We start from the raw sequence: 22,500 nt of genomic DNA, 5'->3' as shown, positions 1-22,500 counted from the left end.
TGTTTGGAAATTAAGACTACAGTCCTTCAATCTGTTCATGTTGGGATGTTTGATCATGACTTGGTTTCATTATTAATTAAGAATGAGCAGCGTGTCCATAGTGTTTGTTCCTTTCCTAAGATATATATTGAATATTTAGCAGATTGAAATGGCATTTCGGGTGATCATCTGTAATAAAATTAGTCACCATTGTATATAGAGATTGAGCCTACTGTACTTTTCACTGGAAATCTGGTCATAATAATAGATAAATGTATTCCTTCTCGTGTGTTAAAATTCCGAATTGATGATTGCTGACTATTATTTGGAGAAACAGAAAGCTTTTCATCTTTGGAGAAGTAATAAATTAGGATTGATTTGTAATGAATATACCCAGCTAAGAGCTTCTACCCAGAGAGTATGTTTTAAGTGAAAAGGAATACAGACGGTAAAAGAAACCCTTTCAGGTACAGCCCAGAAACAAATGGTGGGCTACCCTCAAATCATAACCTTTTGGTGTCGACTGAACAGTTCCTCCTTGCTAATACAGTACCAGATGGTACTATCAATCGCTGTCCAAAGTCAATCATTTTGGTTGACATTTTTGACAGTTAGAAGAGTTGTTAGAAATTCTATCTTTCTTATTTCTTTTCTTTTTTCGAAACTAAACTAAACGTTTCAGTCCCGTGCTTACGGAGGCGTAGAACCAAAATGTATTTGACTTTTAATTTCTAAACAAAGACAGTCGAAATCTTAGTTCCTAAGTTGTCGATTAATATTTGCAAGTTAACACGTGCTGGAGAATTGGTATTGTTACTCTATCAGGTAAACGTGTTTGTAATATTATTATTATTATTATTTGCTAAGCTACAACCCTAGCTGGAAAAGCAAAATGCTATAAGCCCAGGGGCCCCAACAGGGAAAATAGCCCAGTAAGGAAAGGAAAGAAGGAAAAATAAAATATTTTAAGAAGAGTAACATTAAAATAAATATTTCCTATATAAACTATGAAAACTTTAACAAAACAAGAGGAAGAGAAATTAAATAGAATAGTGTGCCTGATTGTACCCTCAAGCAAGAGAACTCTAACCCAAGACAGTGGAAGACCATGGTACAGAGGCTATGGCACTACCCAAGACTAGAGAACAATGGTTTGATTTTGGAGTGTCCTTCTCCTAGAAGAGCTGCTTACCATAGCTAAAGAGTCTCTTCTACCCTTACTAAGAGGAAAGTAGCCACAGAACAAATACAGTGCAGTAGTTAACCCCTTGAGCGAAGAAGAATTGTTTAGTAACCTCAGAGTTGTCAGGTGTGTGAGGACAGAGGAGAATCTGTTAAGAATAGGCCAGACTATTCGGCGTATGTGTAGGCAAAGAGAAAGAATCGTAACCAAAGAGAAGGATCCAACGTAGTACTGTCTGGCCAGTCAAAGGACCCCATAACTCTCTGGCGGTAGTATTTCAACGGGCGGCTGGTGCCTTGGCCAACCTACTACCTCATAATAGCCAAAGTCCTGCTGATTACTTCCCAGTTTCCATAACTCCATATCTAGAGTTTCTGAATGTTTTTTGGCCAAAGGTTTAAATTAGTAAGTTGAAGGTAATCAACTGCTCCATGTTTTAGTTTGATGTTTTTTAAATTCCCGCGATACTTTACAGAAATCTATTGATTATGATGAGGTTCGTAAGGTTGTTCTTTGTTTTAATGCTGCCTTTGGCCGTGTTTATCATATGGCCTTTATTTTCAAAGTTGAACCGGCAAGTCTTTTCAAAACATCATTATAGAATTTGATTGCAAAAGTAGCTGTTGATGGTCACCCTAATGATTGTATGGATATAATATCTTATATTCCTTAGGGCAATGTTCTCGGCTTGCCTTATATACAGATGGTGCTACTCTCTTTGCACCTATTTCATCTCAATGTAGACCTTTGTTTGCCGAGTCCCTTAATAGAGATCCAGTCAAAGTTAGTGCATGATGGTGTTTATGGGGGAGGAAGTTGAGACCTAACAAAACTCAAAGTAATGTACAATTGCAATTAGGCCAAGAGCAATTGGTTCTTAACATCCAGATCTATTAATTGACAATACCTATTTAACAACATTAATTCTCATAGCTTTGGTTCATTTTTGAAGAACAAATCTGGTCTGTTTCTTCTTGAAGTTCACAAAATTTGGCAAGTAGAGAAAGTTTTAAGTTTTTATGATAATCAAGCTCTCCTGAAGAAATGTTTTAATTCTTTCATTCTACCATATTTTTAGTATTGTTCTCTGTTCTGGTCTTCAACTGCTGACTCTCATCTTAATTGGTTGGACAAAAACTAGCTGTTTATGAAATTTCTTATTCCTGATTAAGATATTGACTCTAGTACGTAAGTTACGTTCGTTCCTTGTGCAAGTTACGTAAGATTTTTCATAATTCTGATTATCCTTTGCATCCAGTTCTTTCCAGACAGTACCATCCTGTAATTAGTATGAGGTATTGCGGAACGATCTTCTTAATCTATCAGTTCAATGGGAGGAATTTTATAAGCTCTAACTTAATGAAAATGCTGTTTTGCTCATCATGTTGGCATAAGTTTCCTTTCATAGTTATTACATGAATATGACTGATATATATCAACTCTGTATATTATATATATATATATATATATATATATATATATATATATATATATATATATATATATATATATATATATATATATATATATATATATATATAATATATATATATATATATATATATATATATATATATATATATATATATATATATATATATATAATGTGTGTGTGTGCTTTTGTGTTTTGATAAGTATGTTTATGGTTGAAATTATTGGAAGACAGTGACGAACATTCATACCGACAGAAAGACCACAACTAGTTATTCCTTCAAGCATCTAGACTAACAATAATGTATAATCGAGTGAGTGTACAAGAAACTGAGCAAATTGGGTCTAGTTAATTGTATAAAATGTATTACAAGTGAATATGCGTTATTTTAAGCATTTCAAAGTCATACAGTTTTCTTAAATATATTAATTATATAATATTTGGTTATTGGAAAAGTGTCAAAAGATTGTGTTTATGGATATTATTGAAAGAGTATATATAACAGTTCAACGGATTGTGCGTCTAAGGATGCATATGATTTCAGCTAATAAACAAGTCACGATAACTACACTATATATATATATATATATATATATATATATATATATATATATATATATATATATATATATATACTGTATACTGTATATACAGCATATAACTAAATGTATATAATTAGTTGTCGGAACTTTTAAATTTATTTGTTTGTGCACACAGTATATTATGTGTATATGATATATTTTTATAGATACAACATAATGTGTATATTTCTACCTCACTATGGTATTGAACCTTAGGCACCAGAAGCCCAAAGTAGTGTGAACCTGAGTGCGAACTACATTTCAGGATTTACCTGGTGAAGCTTATCTCTTGCATACCAACAAGTTAACTAGCTTCCAACCCCACCAAGTGACCGAAATGATAGAATGTAAGACAGGGGGTCCACTAGGTTAATCCTGTATTGCAGTTAGCACATATGATATTATTTCTTTCAGGGCCCTCTGGTGCCTTGTTTGATAGTAGTAAGTTGAAGAGACAGGGTTCGATCTACTTTTGAGGTAGTAACTTAAGTCTAGTGAACGCGATATTGTGTTGATTTCATTATTTTTATTATATATATATATATATATATATATATATATATATATATATATATATATATATACATATATGTATATATATATGTATATATATATATATGTATATATATATAATACATATATGTATATATAGTATGTATGTATATATATGTATATATATATATATGTGTGTGTATATATTTATATATATATATATATATATATATATATATATATATATATATATATATAATTTCGTTTACATATGTTTGAATAAATATATAACTAAGCTTGCAGCACTACTGAGTTTCAAGAACTTATTGAAAGCTTTGTTGACTTTTATGCGTAACGATCCTGACGTACAACTGTTTCCACTTCCAATAAGTACTAATCACTTAGTGAGTTGATTGCCTCCTCAGTACGAGATCTCTTGTCCTAAAGTAGCTTACACTGATCCTTTTAAGAATGTCAACCCAACAAATAGCCTCTTTAGAAGGACGATATTCGTGTGTGTATTTCAATTTGTTAATTTTATGGCCTTTTTTTTAGACGTAAGAATTTTCAATTTTAATTCTACAATAATTTTTAACAATTATTAAGAGGGTTAGACCCCTTTGTCCCACTTATCCTCTGTAATTAATGGAAAAATAGTTAAATCTTTAATGGAATGATGTTCCATTTATTTTCATGCAAATAACGGAATTTGTTAAAAAAACAGGGAAAATAATCATTTCCTCCACCATAAAGGCAAATTTCCTCTATTATAGTTAATGAACAGAAATAATAACAAAGCCAGGAAATCCTTATGTTCTTCTACTTTACCTTAGCTCCTTCCTTTCTTTAGACTTAGTCTAACCTCCCAAATTGTCTTTAGTTACACCTCGTTGCTGATTGGCATTCCTGGCTCCAGCACCTAATCGTCTGGTCTAATTTCATATAGTCAGGTAACGTCGCATTTGCTGGTATTTAATCTGATTGAAATCTAAAATGTCGCCATGAAGCATTGCTGTTCCTGCACTCTTCTCTCTTGCTGTCAAGCATCTTTTTAACCATTCATAATGCAACTGAATGGTCTCCCTGACCCAGGGCCCTTAAACTTGAATCGCGTGTATTACCCACCTGCATTTTCATAGGGTCTGTGTTGATCTGGCACATGTACTCCCCGGAGTCGTTGCGTTTGACGTCTTTAATCTTGAGTTCCCAGGTCTTGTGGTCGGAGTGGATAACGTTCATCCGGTTGTTGTGGGTGATGACTCGGTTGTGGATGGCCAGGATGGCTTTGGTGTCGGCCTTGATCCATGCGACCTGTGTGTGGGCGGGATGGAGGTTAGAGGGACCGAGGGATGTCCTCTGATGGGCGTGATGAGGGTGGAGAAAGTGAGAAATAGATTAAGGGAGAGATAGGGATAGAAAGAGACAGAAAAAGGCAAAGGGAAAAGAGGACATGATGGTGTTTTTGGTGAAGATGAGAATATTTAAAAAAAGAAAAAATAATAAAAAAAAAAACAATAAGGTCTAACTGAAATAACGCAAGCAATAATAAATTGCAGAAAAAATAAAATTTATCCTTGAACATATAAAGATCTGCTGTTCAAACCAAGCTAGAATTTTTATAATAAAAGGAAATTATAGTTTACTTCATAGTTGATATAAGGTTCTTATTTACAACATATGCTAGTTTTTTTATAACATTAACCTTGGGAACAAAGCAGTGAAAACCAAACTGAAAATCATAAACTATGCGAGATAAAACTAGTTGATGTAGTTTTTTGTAATATTTTTTATTTAATATGTTGATGTGTATGTTGTAGGCGAAGAATCTGGCATTGTTTATCGTTGTCTCTGATTTACGTTAATAATATATGGAGGAATCTCTCGCTTCCAATTTATGAATGAAATTTTTAGAGTTTACAATTTGAGGTCTGTCTCGAACATAAAATAAATGATGATGGTTTGCTGTTTTAAGCTAATTGAATACCCATCTCTGCTTCCCTATATCCTATATTTATATTGTGTGTGTGTGTGTGTTACCATCTGATTTTACCCCTCTGGGCGATTCTCTTCACCTGTCTGGCTCTATCCTAACTGCGTTCTAAACTAGTCGACTAACAACCAGGTACTTGATTCACTACTTGAGTCAAAAGAATCATACTATACTTGAAGAAACTAACCCAACCATCCTTTGTCGTCAACTACGAGAGTCGAACACGGGCCACACCGATTGTGACCTGAGCGCGCTTGCCCTTGAACTTTTTTTTTCCGAGACTTTCCGGCCAGACACAGGTTCTTTCACATCTGCAGCCCGCACTTCGCGTTGCACCACGATGCCAGGAAAGAGAGAGAGAGAGAGAGAGAGAGAGAGAGAGAGAGAGAGAGAGAGAGAGAGAGAGAGAGAGAGAGAGAAAGAGAGACGCATCCGTAACTGACGATAGGAAATCCATTTGGTCTAGTAGATATAAAAGGTTAGAGGAAGTGATTGGGGCCAGCGATTACGCGAAGTGTGTAGAGCCAAGATAAGGGGAAATGCTCGGCAGAAGCACCGGCACTAAATATGAGATTGGCCGCTTAGGAACTGGCCATCTTGGTGACCAACGCTGCCCTGCCCTCGGGCTTTGTGTTATTTAAAAACTGGCCGGCCATTTCTGTGCGTGTTATCTCTCTGACCGAATCTCCTCTGAGGTCTGCCCTTTTTTATATATATATATATTTTCAATATTAAGCTCTTTTATTAAATTGACTGAGGATGAATTTAGAGAGAAGGATGACCAACAGTTTAATATTTTTTATTTTTTTTACTCAGAATTGAGGATGAACCTATTTCAGAAAACTTCCAGAGTAGCTCCGCATTGAACCTTCTCTCTCTCTCTCTCTCTCTCTCTCCTCTCTCTCTCTCTCTCTCTCTCTCTCTCTCTCTCTCTCTCTCTCTCATACACACATTTAGCACAATTCATACATTTCTCTTACGTACTATCAAAGGTAAGGTATTGAGGCTTTTCAGTTCCAGTTGATTTTGGACTTAATTCATCCATCTCTTCACAGTTTCTCGTTTCTTCGTGGGGTTCCTTCTGTTGCCTTTAAACACTTTTGATGATTACTCTTTTTACCTCCAATCTCTCCACATGGAAGATTATATTATAACACAATGGAAATATCTTCACAATCAGTCAGTGAACATTGCCATTTTTTTTTTACCAGCATTACTAAGTTACTTATCACACGCTCAATCATTCCTACACCGCATATACCAAACAATCAATTCTTAACAACCTCAGCTTCTTTATTATTTTTTTGCCATTCACACATTTCATCCTTTATACATTCCAACCTAGGATTCCAAATTATGTTTGCGTACTCTTCCTTGATTCAACTATTTGATGATTAATGTCTTTTCTCAATCTTTCGTCATCTATACTTTTACTCCCAAACCCAAATCTTTAGCATTCCCTCACATTCCATAATAGCATTATTTTCTTTATTTCTCGGTCATCCTTTTGTCGTCATCGTCTTAAGCCACCTTCTCAGGCAGGGTTTTGTCTTTACAAACAATAGAATAATCTTACTAGGTTTTGCAACTTGTCTTCAATCCAGACCAGCAAATCTATTCCTGATATGTGTTCTTGGGTCCTGTAACTTTGCACCTACCTCTATTGATATTTCCTTTGAACTTAGATTTCAAAACTGCCGTTTTATTGCCCCAGATATAAATCCCATGCTAATTGTTATTACTATTTGATTATGTTTGTTTTATGTAGATTTTATTGTTATTTATGAAGGTTTGATGTCTGCCGATAGATTCTTTTCCTGTTTTGATGGAGTTAGGTTATGAACATATTTTGATCATATAATCCTGTGGCTTTAAAATAAAATTTATTAGTGCAGTGATGAAATCAAACATACAAATTATTCATAAATAAATTAGAAAATGAAATTAGATGAAAAACCATTGGTGATAAATACAATAATGATAATGGATGATTTTATGTATGATTCAACTGACATGGCTTTGCTTAGAGAGAGAGAGAGAGAGGAGAGAGAGAGAGAGAGAGAGAGAGAGAGAGAGAGAGAGAGGAGAGAGAGAGTTAAGTCAATAAGGACGAATAGTGCAAAATACTAGGCCTACAGAAATATCAAACGTTTACTACTAAGAAATGATAGGAGGAATATTAGCGAGAAAGACTGTACATGGGAGGGGGGGAGGAAAAACAGGTAAGGGGATTTCATACTTCATTTATCTCTCTCTCTCTCTCTCTCTCTCTCTCTCTCTCTCTCTCTCTCTCTCTCTCTCTCTCTCTCTCTCTCAAACTGATAACTGTGGGTTGTTGGGAAATGCAAGGTAAAGAGATTGATCGGTACTCTCTCCTCTCTCTCTCTCTCTCTCTCTCTCTCTCTCTCTCTCTCTCTCTCTCTCTCTCTCTCCTCACTGCAATAGAAGTTCTTAGTAGACCGATCACATAGCAAGGTGAGATATCTTGAAGGTTAAGGTTTTTTTTGGGGATAAAGAAAATAAAACAAGGACATGAAAACTGGGAGTAGTAATTATAGAAAAAAAGTACTATATAATATACAATAAAATACACACAGACAATAAGTAAGTGTTCATATATACACGTGTAAAGGGGGCGGAGGGGGAAGTGTCATCCCCCACTACCGATGTATATGAAGATGCTTGTGATATATCACATAATTTTATCTGGTTTCACTAGGGAAAATGGATTAAAACACTCAGACAAGATAAGAAATTCTATAATACATGAATGACACAGGAATAATAATAATAATAATAATAGTAATGATAATTAATAAAATATATATAAGATGTGAAGTATAATATAAACACGGGTTTACAGAGACGATTATCAAAAGCTGCCGCGACGAGTATTGGCGGCTTCTTGCGCGGGGTAGGGGAGGGAAGGGGGTCTTTTGGGGGCGTGGAGGGGGAATGGCGAGGGGGGTAAGAGAGTTGGGTTTGGTCGGTATTATTAAGAGATAGAAAGTTATTCAAGTGAGAAGAACTCTGGGTGGGTAGTGGCATGTTATTTGTGCCTGATCCACGTGAATGGTTGTGCTATATAGGGTTGCTTTTTTTTTTTTTTTTTTTTTTTTTTTTTTTTTTTTTTTTTTTTTCTCCCTAAGTGTGACATAAAATGTAGTGAGTGAAATGTTTTTCTGGTGGAAAAAAATTGTGTTGCACCAAGTCGAGGATAATAATTATAAGATTAACCCTTTTATTGCTATTGGTGAATTCAACAAAACGTCTGATGTAACAAAAATTTTCAAGATATTTCTTGGAAAACCCTCAAGTAAGACCTTTTTCCAATGAAATCCAACTTTCTATTGTTTGGGTGATTTTAAAAGTTTCCTTTTATAAATTTGGACTAGTTCACCAATGGCAGTGAAAAGGTTAATAGAAGATGGTCTGTTTCTATAAATGTATACATTTGATTCAGTCTTGTAATTTTGACCCAAGGTCTGTTTCATCATAGATAAAAGCCGTTTACCCTGTTTGAATGACCTTTATGAAGTAATGATCTTATCCATAGTACTTTCATGTCTGATTTTATTCAGAGATATGGTGGTTTTTAAGGAAAGATTGTGGAGGCGAAGATGATATATTGAAGTTACGCTCATTTTTTTTTCAAATTTGACAAAAAGCTTTGGGTAAATGGTCAAGGAATAAAAGTAAGACCTTGAACCTTAGCTAGATTATTTTGTTTCAAGTCGTTCTTTAGAGATTCTTCGTTTATTAATACACAATCCTTTGAAAAATAAGGTGATTGGTCCTCTCAATTTATTTGGTGTCCTTGTGTTGGTAATGTTCTGAATAATTAGAAGAAAATTTGAACTTGAGAGTTTTCTTGCTATAATGAATGCCTTAGTGCCATCGACAATATTTACTACAGAGAAGGAAAAATAACATGATGCAGTTTTTAGACGTTGGGAATAAATTTACATTTTTCATATATATATATATATATATATATATATATATATATATATATATGTATATATATATACAGTATTATATATATATGTATAATGTATATATTTATATATATATATCTATAAAACCAGGCAATAACTTATCATATTTGAATTTATATTTAATCCACTTTAAAAATAAAAAGTATTCTGTGTTTTCCTTTATGCACCTTAGGATAGGCTACTTAAGATTTTTTATCCCTGAGTACATATAGCATTTTACCGAAAGTGAAGAAATAGCTACTAATATCTGATATACCAAACATTTCTTAGAAAACTGAATGACTAGAACAAAGAAAGCTATGTTAAAGTGTCCAGTTAGAGAGAAAGGAAACAACGAATATCATACTTTGTTTGCTCTTTCTTGATTTGTTTTAGTTGTCATACCTCTTTTGAAATAAGTAGATATAAAGTTTGTGTTTAAATAAAGCTCTACATTAAACCATATATTGATTAAGAATATCTCTGGCAATGATGATAATGTAATATATAGTATTCCTTGTTCAGATTGTAACGTGTTGTATGTCGGCCAAATAAAAATAAGATCGGTCGCCAGGGGATCTGTTAACAATACTTTGGCCTTCAATTTTTTAAGAATGAAACATAAAACAGTTGGTTGAGGACAAGTACAGTAATCAATAGTTAATGACTATACCTGAAGAAATATTGACGAATCATATTTAATTGCCTGTACTCAATGTCTCATTTTAATCCTAGGCCCTGGTGTGTTATCCATTACTCCTGTATTATCCTATTTTCTAAAATCTGACTTATCTGGAATCCTAGACCCTGGTTTGTTTTCCATTACTCCTGTATTATCCTATTTTCTAAAATCTGACTTATCTGGAATCCTAGGCCCTGGTTGGTTTCCCATTACTCCTGTATTATCCTATTTTCTAAAATCTGACTTATCTGGAATCCTAGGCCCTGGTTGGTTTCCCATTACTCCTGTATTATCCTATTTTCTAAAATCTGACTTATCTGGAATCCTAGGCCCTGGTTGGTTTCCCATTACTCCTGTATTATCCTATTTTCTAAAATCTGACTTATCTGGAATCTTAGGCCCTGGTTGGTTTCCCATTACTCCTGTATTATCCTATTTTCTAAAATCTGACTTATCTGGAATCCTAGGCCCTGGTTGGTTTCCCATTACTCCTGTATTATCCTATTTTCTAAAATCTGACTTATCTGGAATCCTAGACCCTGGTTGGTTTCCCATTACTCCTGTATTATCCTATTTTCTAAAATCTGACTTATCTGGAATCCTAGACCCTGGTTTGTTTTCCATTACTCCTGTATTATCCTATTTTCTAAAATCTGACTTATCTGGAATCCTAGAGCCTGGTTTGTTTTCCATTACTCCTGTATTATCCTATTTTCTAAAATCTGACTTATCTGGAATCCTAGACCCTGGTGTGTTATCCATTACTCCTGTATTATCCTATTTTCTAAAATCTGACTTTTCTGGAATCTTAGGCCCTGGTTGGTTTCCCATTACTCCTGTATTATCCTATTTTCTAAAATCTGACTTATCTGGAATCCTAGGCCCTGGTTGGTTTCCCATTACTCCTGTATTATCCTATTTTGTAAAATCTGACTTATCTGGAATCTTAGGCCCTGGTTGGTTTCCCATTACTCCTGTATTATCCTATTTTCTAAAATCTGACTTATCTGGAATCCTAGGCCCTGGTTTGTTCTCCATTACTCCTGTATTATCCTATTTTCTAAAATCTGACTTATCTGGAATCTTAGGCCCTGGTTGGTTTCCCATTACTCCTGTATTATCCTATTTTCTAAAATCTGACTTATCTGGAATCCTAGGCCCTGGTTGGTTTCCCATTACTCCTGTATTATCCTATTTTCTAAAATCTGACTTATCTGGAATCCTAGGCCCTGGTTGGTTTCCCATTACTCCTGTATTATCCTATTTTCTAAAATCTGACTTTTCTGGAATCTTAGGCCCTGGTTGGTTCTCCATTACTCCTGTATTATCCTATTTTCTAAAATCTGACTTTTCTGGAATCCTAGGCCCTGGTTTGTTCTCCATTACTCCTGTATTATCCTATTTTCTAAAATCTGACTTTTCTGGAATCCTAGGCCCTGGTTTGTTTCCCATTACTCCTGTATTATCCTATTTTCTAAAATCTGACGTATCTGGAATCCTAGGCCCTGGTTGGTTTCCCATTACTCCTGTATTATCCTATTTTCTAAAATCTGACGTATCTGGAATCCTAGGCCCTGGTTGGTTTCCCATTACTCCTGTATTATCCTATTTTCTAAAATCTGACGTATCTGGAATCCTAGGCCCTGGTTGGTTTCCCATTACTCCTGTATTATCCTATTTTCTAAAATCTGACTTATCTGGAATCTTAGGCCCTGGTTGGTTTCCCATTACTCCTGTATTATCCTATTTTCTAAAATCTGACTTATCTGGAATCCTAGGCCTTTGTTTGTTTTCCATTACTCCTGTATTATCCCATTTTCTAAAATCTGACTTATCTGGAATCTTAGTCCCTGGTTGGTTTCCCATTACTCCTGTATTATCCTATTTTCTAAAATCTGACTTATCTGGAATCCTAGGCCTTTGTTGGTTTCCCCATTACTCCTGTATTATCCTATTTTCTAAAATCGGACTTATCTGGAATCTTAGGCCCTGGTTGGTTTCCCATTACTCCTGTATTATCCTATTTTCTAAAATCGGACTTATCTGGAATCCTAGGCCCTGGTTTGTTTTCCATTACTCCTGTATTATCCTATTTTCTAAAATCTGACTTATCTGGAATCTTAGGCCCTGGTTGGTTTCCCATTACTCCTGTATTATCCTATTTTCTAAAATCTGACTTATCTGGAATCTTAGGCCCTGGTTGGTTTCCCATTACTCCTGTATTATCCTATTTTCTAAAATCGGACTTATCTGGAATCCTAGGCCCTGGTTGGTTTCCCATTACTCCTGTATTATCCTATTTTCTAAAATCGGACCTATCTGGAATCCTAGGCCTTTGTTTGTTTTCCATTACTCCTGTATTATCCTATTTTCTAAAATCGGACTTATCTGGAATCTTAGGCCCTGGTTGGTTTCCCATTACTCCTGTATTATCCTATTTTCTAAAATCTGACTTTTCTGGAATCTTAGGCCCTGGTTGGTTTCCCATTACTCCTGTATTATCCTATTTTCTAAAATCTGACTTATCTGGAATCCTAGGCCTTTGTTTGTTTTCCATTACTCCTGTATTATCCTATTTTCTAAAATCTGACTTATCTGGAATCTTAGGCCCTGGTTGGTTTCCCATTACTCCTGTATTATCCTATTTTCTAAAATCTGACTTATCTGGAATCCTAGGCCTTTGTTTGTTTTCCATTACTCCTGTATTATCCTATTTTCTAAAATCGGACTTATCTGGAATCTTAGGCCCTGGTTGGTTTCCTATTACTCCTGTATTATCCTATTTTCTAAAATCGGACTTATCTGGAATCTTAGGCCCTGGTTGGTTTCCCATTACTCCTGTATTATCCTATTTTCTAAAATCTGACTTATCTGGAATCCTAGGCCTTTGTTTGTTTTCCATTACTCCTGTATTATCCTATTTTCTAAAATCGGACTTATCTGGAATCTTAGGCCCTGGTTGGTTTCCCATTACTCCTGTATTATCCTATTTTCTAAAATCTGACTTATCTGGAATCCTAGGCCCTGGTTTGTTTCCCCATTACTCCTGTATTATCCTATTTTGTAAAATCTGACTTATCTGGAATCTTAGGCCCTGGTTGGTTTCCCATTACTCCTGTATTATCCTATTTTCTAAAATCTGACTTATCTGGAATCCTAGGCCTTTGTTTGTTTTCCATTACTCCTGTATTATCCTATTTTCAATATTAATCTTACCCGATGATCATGTAGCTGTCAACTCCGTTGCCCGACAGAAATCTACGGTCGGGATACGCCAGCGATCGCTATCCAGGTGGGGGTGTACTCAACAGCGCCATCTGTGGTCAGGTACTCAAGTACTTCTTGTCAACAAGAACTCAATTTTTCCTCTGTCGTGCCGCCGGCAAGACCTACTTGGATACGCTGTTGATTTTGGAGTCTTTTGTTCACGATTTGGTGATGTATTTGCTCTAAAGTTTAGCCTTCGCTGTTCAGGAAGCTTTATCCTTAGCTTAGCAAGCTTTTGGAATTAATTTGATTCATTGGTTAACGAACTTTGCTTTATTTTGGAATTCCCCCTTGACTACCTCTAAATTCAAGATGTCTGACCATTCCCAAGTTCCTAAATACAGGCAGTGTAGTGTTAGGACTTGTACTAGGCGTCTTCCGAAGGCCTCTATAGATCCTCACACCGTATGTTCCAATTGTAGGGGTAAATCCTGTCAATTGGAAGATCGATGTGGGGAATGTGCTGGGCTTTCGGAATTCGATTTTAACGAATTCCTCAGATATGCACGTAGGTTAGAGAAGGAGAGAGATAGGAGGAGTTCTTCTCGCTCTGTGGATTTTTCCTCTCCCCATGCCCCTCAACCTTTTCCTTCCCCTGTGGTGGTGACTCCCGAACCTGCTACGAGTGCTCAGCCTGCAATGGCTGATATGTTGCGTGCCATTCAGGCTCTCGGTGAGAAGGTGGAGTCGTTGATTAGTGACCGCAATCAGCTCTTGGCAGATGTCAGAGAGCTGAAAGCGAAGAGTGCAGTGGGAAGTGTTAGTGCTAGTGATGTGCATAGTGTCAGTGTCAGTGTTGCGCATGAGGGTACATCTGTGCGTGCCAGTCGTCCTCCCAGTCCGGGACCTCTTGCAAGCTCCCAAGCCCAGGGGAGAAGCAATGTCGAAGGACCAAAGGGTTCGGCAGGCCTTGATCGGCGCACGGATGTATCCTCAGTGGTTGCGGACGTATCTGTTAAGGATCGTCCCATCCACATACAGACGAATGAGCCCTTACATTTCTCGTCTGTGGAAGAAGTTTCCAGGAGGAAACGGTGGACCAAGGTCTCACGACCGCTCAAACGTAAGGTCCCTTCCGAGCTAGTCCAACGGCCCAGGTGTAGCCACTGGGTCAGTTCGGACTCGCCACAGTCATCTGATGACTGCACACCTCCCAAGAGAGGTAGAGTGGTCCCTCAACAGGCTACTGCTCCGTCTGTTGTTGCTCCAACCACAGTAGACCCTAAGTGGTCCATGCTGCAGACTATGCAGTCTCAGCTTGCGGCATTCATGCAGGAGTATCATGCCAAGAAGGTTAACACCTCTCCTGTTAACCTACAACCCGCAGAGGTTGTGCGCTCAGCAGATACTGCGGCTGCCTGCTCCCACACCCCACCTGTGAGAGCTCCTCCACCGATGCGCAGTCCTCCCTGCCAGACGCATGTTCTTGCTGCACCATCTGCTAACATGCGTGAGCTGCCGCATCAGGAGTTGCCGGGTTCCAGCACTATGCGGCATTCTCCTCAGCCCATGCAGCATGCTCTGCAGACCTTACAGCATGCTCCGCATACCATGCAGCATGAGCCGCATACCTTACAGCATGCTCTGCATACCATACCGCATGCTCCTCAGCCCACCGCAGACCCTCCCACACACCAGCCCTCTGCTTTTGTTGTTGCCAGCTCGCAGACTGTCCAGCAGAGGCATGATGTTGGATCCGCAGGTACGCATGCACCCGTTCTGCAGGATTCAGCCGTTCAGCTTGCTGCTCTGCCTTTGCCACTCACAACTCAACTTTCGGATGATGATGTATCGGATGATGAAGCTGCTCATCTGGATGAACCTCACTCTGATGTTGAAGGACACAAGTCTTCGCCACCCTCCTTAGACTTTCGCAAAGTCCTTGCTTTGTTCAGGGACTTGTATCCTGAGCATTTTGTGTCTGCAACCCCTCGTTCTCCTCCCTCCGAGTTTGCTCTGGGCATGCAGTCTGCTGCGCCTGCCTTCACCAAGCTTGTTCTCGCCAGATCATCTAGGAGAGCTTTGAGGGTTATGGGGGACTGGTTGCATTCCAAGAAGCAACTGGGAAGGACCTCTTTTGTGTTTCCTCCTCCCAAGCTGGCTTCTAAGTCGAGCGTCTGGTATGCCACGGGAGAGGAACCTGGCTTGGGGGTTCCTGCCTCTGCCCAGGCCGACTTCTCAAGTCTGGTTGACTCTCCCCGCAGGTTGGCTATGAGACGTTCGAAGATCTGCTGGTCCTTTTCCGATCTAGATCATATGTTGAAGGGAGTCTTTCGTGCCTTCGAGATATTCAACTTCCTTGATTGGTGTTTGGGAGCCTTAAGCAGGAAGACTTCCCCTTCAGATAAGGACTCGGCCATGCTGATCATGTCCAGCATGGACAAGGCAATTCGGGATGGGTCTGGTGAACTTGCGGCTTCATGTGTATCAGGAGTCCTCAAGAAGAGAGAACATCTTTGCTCCTTCTTATCTGCTGGTATCACTCCTTGCCAGAAGTCAGAGTTGTTGTTTGCTCCTCTCTCCAAGTGTCTGTTTCCGGAGGAGTTGATTAAGGGGATGGCTGCCTCACTTATCCAGAAGGATACTCATGATCTAATGGCTTCTTCTGCACGTAAGGCTAAAACCTTACCTTCCGTGCCTAGACCCTTCCGCCCTGCTGCAGTTGATACACCTGCTTCTAGGTTCATCCCGCCCTTTCGTGGCAGAACCTCCAGCAGAGGAGGTACCCGTGCAGACAGTCACCGTGGCAAGTCCAAGAAGGGTTCCAAGTCCGCAAAAGGAAAGTTTTGACTGCCTTCCTCTCCAGACAGCAGTAGGAGCCAGACTCAAGACCTTCTGGCAAGCTTGGGAGAGCAGAGGTGCAGACGCTCAGTCTGTGAAGTGGCTAAGGGAGGGATACAGAATTCCGTTCTGCCGCAATCCCCCTCTAGCTACATCTCCCATCAACCTCTCTCCCAACTACAAGGAGAAGGACAAGAGGCTAGCGTTGCAACAAGAGGTGTCGCTCTTGCTACAGAAGGAAGCAGTGGTCATAGTCCGGGATCGTCAATCCCCGGGCTTTTACAACCGTCTCTTCCTGGTAGCCAAGAAGACAGGAGGTTGGAGACCGGTGCTGGACGTCAGTGCTCTCAATGCTTTTGTCACCAAGCAGACGTTCACGATGGAGACGACGAAGTCGGTCCTAGCAGCGGTCAGGCAGGAGGACTGGATGGTCTCGTTAGACCTGAAAGACGCATACTTTCACGTCCCCATCCATCCAGACTCCCAACCTTTCCTAAGATTCGTCTTTGGAAAGGTTGTATACCAGTTCCAAGCCCTGTGCTTTGGCCTAAGCACGGCACCTCTTGTGTTTACGAGACTGATGAGGAATATTGCGAAATTCCTTCACTTGGCAGACATCAGAGCCTCCCTCTATTTAGACGACTGGCTTTTAAGAGCTCCCACAAGTCGTCGCTGTCTGGAGAATCTCAGATGGACTATGGATCTGACCAAGGAACTGGGCCTCCTGTTCAATTTAGAGAAGTCCCAGCTCGTCCCATCCCAGACCATTGTCTACCTGGGTATGGAGATTCAGAGTCGAGCTTTTCGGGCTTTTCCGTCGGCCCCAAGGATCAACCAAGCCCTAGAATGCATCCAGAGCATGCTGAGAAGAAACCGATGCTCAGTCAGGCAGTGGATGAGTCTAACAGGGACACTTTCATCGCTGGCCCTGTTCATCGAGTTAGGGAGACTCCACCTCCGCCCCCTTCAGTATCATCTAGCTGCTCACTGGATAAAGGACATGACGCTAGAGACGGTCTCAGTTCCTGTTTCCGAAGAGATGAGGTCTACTCTAACGTGGTGGAAGAACAGCATTCTTCTCAAGGAAGGTCTACCTTTGGCTGTTCAGACCCCCGACCACCGTCTCTTCTCGGACGCATCAGACTCGGGCTGGGGTGCAACATTGGACGGACAGGAATGCTCGGGAACATGGAATCAGGAGCAAAGGACACTTCACATCAATTGCAAGGAGTTGTTGGCGGTTCATCTGGCCTTGATAAACTTCAAGTCCCTCCAGCTAAACAAGGTGGTGGAGGTGAACTCCGACAACACCACAGCCTTGGCTTACATCTCCAAGCAGGGAGGGACTCATTCGAGGAAGTTGTTCGAGATCGCAAGGGACCTCCTCATTTGGTCAAAAGATCGAAAGCTCACGCTGGTAACGAGGTTCATTCAGGGCGATATGAATGTCATGGCAGATCGCCTCAGCCGGAAGGGTCAGGTCATCCCCACAGAGTGGACCCTTCACAAGAATGTTTGCAGCAGACTTTGGGCCCTGTGGGGTCAGCCAACCATAGATCTGTTCGCTACCTCGATGACCAAGAGGCTCCCGTTGTATTGTTCTCCGATTCCAGACCCAGCAGCAGTTCACGTGGATAACATTCTGCTGGATTGGTCCCATCTCGACCTGTATGCATTCCCGCCGTTCAAGATTGTCAACAGGGTACTTCAGAAGTTCGCCTCTCACAAAGGGACACGGCTGACGTTGGTTGCTCCCCTCTGGCCCGCGAGAGAACGGTTCACAGAGGTACTGCAATGGCTGGTCGACGTTCCCAGGACTCTTCCTCTAAGAGTGGACCTTCTGCGTCAACCTCACGTAAAGAAGGTACACCCAAACCTCCACGCTCTTCGTCTGACTGCCTTCAGACTATCGAAAGACTCTCAAGAGCTAGAGGCTTTTCGAAGGAGGCAGCCAGAGCGATTGCCAGAGCAAGGAGGACATCCACTCTCAGAGTCTATCAGTCTAAATGGGAAGTCTTCCGAAGCTGGTGCAAGGCCAATGCAGTTTCCTCAACCAGTACCACTGTAACCCAGATTGCTGACTTCCTGTTACATCTAAGGAACGTAAGATCCCTATCAGCTCCTACGATCAAGGGTTACAGAAGTATGTTGGCAGCGGTTTTCCGCCACAGAGGCTTGGATCTTTCCACCAACAAAGATCTACAGGACCTCCTTAGGTCTTTTGAGACCTCAAAGGAACGTCGGTTGTCCACTCCAGGCTGGAATCTAGACGTGGTCCTAAGGTTCCTTATGTCATCAAGATTTGAACCGCTCCAATCAGCCTCTTTTAAGGACCTCACATTAAAAACTCTTTTCCTTGTGTGCTTAGCAACAGCTAAAAGAGTAAGTGAGATCCACGCCTTCAGCAGGAACATAGGTTTCACATCTGAAACGGCTACATGTTCCTTGCAGCTCGGTTTTTTGGCTAAAAACGAGCTTCCTTCACGTCCTTGGCCTAAGTCGTTCGAGATCCCAAGCCTGTCCAACTAGGTGGGGAACGAACTGGAGAGAGTACTTTGCCCAGTTAGAGCTCTTAGGTACTATCTAAGAAGGTCAAAACCTTTACGAGGACAATCAGAAGCCTTATGGTGTGCTATCAAGAAGCCTTCGCTACCAATGTCTAAGAACGCAGTTTCTTACTACATCAGGCTTCTGATTAGAGAAGCACATTCTCATCTGAAGGAAGAAGACCTTGCTTTGCTGAAGGTAAGGACACATGAAGTGAGAGCTGTGGCTACTTCAGTGGCTTTCAAACAGAACCGTTCTCTGCAGAGTGTTATGGATGCAACCTATTGGAGAAGCAAGTCAGTGTTCGCATCATTCTATCTCAAAGATGTCCAGTCTCTTTACGAGAACTGCTACACCCTGGGACCATTCGTAGCAGCGAGTGCAGTAGTAGGTGAGGGCTCAGCCACTACATTCCCATAATCCCATAACCTTTTTAACCTTTCTCTTGAATACTTTTTATTGTTGTTTTTGGGTTGTACGGTCGGCTAAGAAGCCTTCCGCATCCTGGTTGATTTGGCGGGTGGTCAATTCTTTCTTGAGAAGCGCCTAGGTTAGAGATTGTGATGAGGTCCTTTAGTATGGGTTGCAGCCCTTTATACTTCAGCACCTAAGAGTCGTTCAGCATCCTAAGAGGACCGCTACGCTCAGTAAGGAAGACGTACTTAATAAAGGCAGAGTAATGGTTCAAGTCGACTTCCTTACCAGGTACTTATTTATTTTATGTTTGTTATTTTGAATAACTAATAAAATGAAATACGGGATACTTAGCTTCTTTGTTAACATGTATGCTGGTCTCCACCCACCACCCTGGGTGTGAATCAGCTACATGATCATCGGGTAAGATTAATATTGAAAAATGTTATTTTCATTAGTAAAATAAATTTTTGAATATACTTACCCGATGATCATGAATTAAAGAACCCGCCCTTCCTCCCCATAGAGAACCAGTGGACCGAGGAGAAAATTGAGTTCTTGTTGACAAGAAGTACTTGAGTACCTGACCACAGATGGCGCTGTTGAGTACACCCCCACCTGGATAGCGATCGCTGGCGTATCCCGACCGTAGATTTCTGTCGGGCAACGGAGTTGACAGCTACATGATCATCGGGTAAGTATATTCAAAAATTTATTTTACTAAAGAAAATAACATTTTTCTAAAATCGGACTTATCTGGAATCTTATGCCCTGGTTGGTTTCCCATTACTCCTGTATTATCCTATTTTCTAAAATCTGACTTATCTGGAATCTTAGGCCCTGGTTGGTTTCCCATTACTCCTGTATTATCCTATTTTCTAAAATCTGACTTATCTGGAATCCTAGGCCCTGGTTGGTTTCCCATTACTCCTGTATTATCCTATTTTCTAAAATCTGACTTATCTGGAATCTTAGGCCCTGGTTTGTTTCCCATTACTCCTGTATTATCCTATTTTCTAAAATCTGACTTATCTGGAATCTTAGGCCTTTGTTTGTTTTCCATTACTCCTGTATTATCCTATTTTCTAAAATCTGACTTATCTGGAATCTTAGGCCCTGGTTGGTTTCCCATTACTCCTGTATTATCCTATTTTCTAAAATCTGACTTATCTGGAATCCTAGGCCCTTGTTTGTTTTCCATTACTCCTGTATTATCCTATTTTCTAAAATCTGACTTATCTGGAATCTTAGGCCCTGTTGGTTTCCCATTACTCCTGTATTATCCTATTTTCTAAAATCTGACTTATCTGGAATCCTAGGCCTTTGTTTGTTCTCCATTACTCCTGTATTATCCTATTTTCTAAAATCTGACTTATCTGGAATCCGAGGCCCTGGTTGGTTTCCCATTACTCCTGTATTATCCTATTTTCTAAAATCTGACTTATCTGGAATCCTAGGCCTTTGTTTGTTTTCCATTACTCCTGTATTATCCTATTTTCTAAAATCTGACTTATCTGGAATCCTAGGCCTTTGTTTGTTTTCCATTACTCCTGTATTATCCTATTTTCTAAAATCTGACTTATCTGGAATCCTAGGCCCTGGTTGGTTTCCCATTACTCCTGTATTATCCTATTTTCTAAAATCGGACTTATCTGGAATCTTAGGCCCTGGTTGGTTTCCCATTACTCCTGTATTATCCTATTTTCTAAAATCGGACTTATCTGGAATCTTAGGCCCTGGTTGGTTTCCCATTACTCCTGTATTATCCTATTTTCTAAAATCGGACTTATCTGGAATCTTAGGCCCTGGTTGGTTTCCCATTACTCCTGTATTATCCTATTTTCTAAAATCTGACTTATCTGGAATCTTAGGCCCTGGTTTGTTTCCCATTACTCCTGTATTATCCTATTTTCTAAAATCTGACTTTTCTGGAATCCTAGGCCCTGGTTTGTTCTCCATTACTCCTGTATTATCCTATTTTCTTAAATCTGACTTTTCTGGAATCCTAGGCCCTGGTTTGTTCTCCATTACTCCTGTATTATCCTATTTTCTAAAATCTGACTTTTCTGGAATCCTAGGCCCTGGTTTGTTCTCCATTACTCCTGTATTATCCTATTTTCTAAAATCTGACTTTTCTGGAATCCTAGGCCCTGGTTTGTTCTCCATTACTCCTGTATTATCCTATTTTCTAAAATCTGACTTTTCTGGAATCCTAGGCCCTGGTTTGTTCTCCATTACTCCTGTATTATCCTATTTTCTAAAATCTGACTTTTCTGGAATCCTAGGCCCTGGTTTGTTCTCCATTACTCCTGTATTATCCTATTTTCTAAAATCTGACTTTTCTGGAATCCTAGGCCCTGGTTTGTTCTCCATTACTCCTGTATTATCCTATTTTCTAAAATCTGACTTTTCTGGAATCCTAGGCCCTGGTTTGTTCTCCATTACTCCTGTATTATCCTATTTTCTAAAATCTGACTTTTCTGGAATCCTAGGCCCTGGTTTGTTCTCCATTACTCCTGTATTATCCTATTTTCTAAAATCTGACTTTTCTGGAATCCTAGGCCCTGGTTGGTTCTCCATTACTCCTGTATTATCCTATTTTCTAAAATCTGACTTTTCTGGAATCCTAGGCCCTGGTTGGTTTCCCATTACTCCTGTATTATCCTATTTTCTAAAATCTGACTTTTCTGGAATCCTAGGCCCTGGTTTGTTTCCCATTACTCCTGTATTATCCTATTTTCTAAAATCTGACTTATCTGGAATCCTAGGCCCTGGTTGGTTTCCCATTACTCCTGTATTATCCTATTTTCTAAAATCTGACTTTTCTGGAATCCTAGGCCCTGGTTTGTTCTCCATTACTCCTGTATTATCCTATTTTCTAAAATCTGACTTTTCTGGAATCCTAGGCCCTGGTTGGTTCTCCATTACTCCTGTATTATCCTATTTTCTAAAATCTGACTTTTCTGGAATCCTAGGCCCTGGTTGGTTCTCCATTACTCCTGTATTATCCTATTTTCTAAAATCTGACTTTTCTGGAATCCTAGGCCCTGGTTGGTTTCCCATTACTCCTGTATTATCCTATTTTCTAAAATCTGACTTATCTGGAATCCTAGGCCTTTGTTTGTTCTCCATTACTCCTGTATTATCCTATTTTCTAAAATCTGACTTTTCTGGA

The 22,500-nt window shown here is 39.5% G+C and overlaps 1 protein-coding gene across 4 annotated transcripts in view; it reads right to left on the bottom strand.

Moving 5' to 3' along the window:
• LOC137637907 (protein amalgam-like) overlaps positions 1–22,500 on the bottom strand; it is an 81,461-nt gene that overhangs the window by 18,715 nt on the left and 40,246 nt on the right. For all 4 annotated transcript variants that reach the window (XM_068370016.1, XM_068370017.1, XM_068370018.1 and 1 more), the window contains one exon: positions 4,793–4,978. In XM_068370016.1, the coding sequence (XP_068226117.1) occupies positions 4,793–4,978 (186 nt within the window). The remainder of the gene's footprint in view (positions 1–4,792; positions 4,979–22,500) is intronic.

The sequence above is a fragment of the Palaemon carinicauda genome, chromosome 3 (genome assembly GCF_036898095.1).
Source record: "Palaemon carinicauda isolate YSFRI2023 chromosome 3, ASM3689809v2, whole genome shotgun sequence".
NCBI lineage: Eukaryota > Metazoa > Arthropoda > Malacostraca > Decapoda > Palaemonidae > Palaemon > Palaemon carinicauda.
The sequence above is the reverse complement of the archived record's forward strand: the minus strand, read 5'-3'. Positions and strand labels throughout refer to the sequence as shown.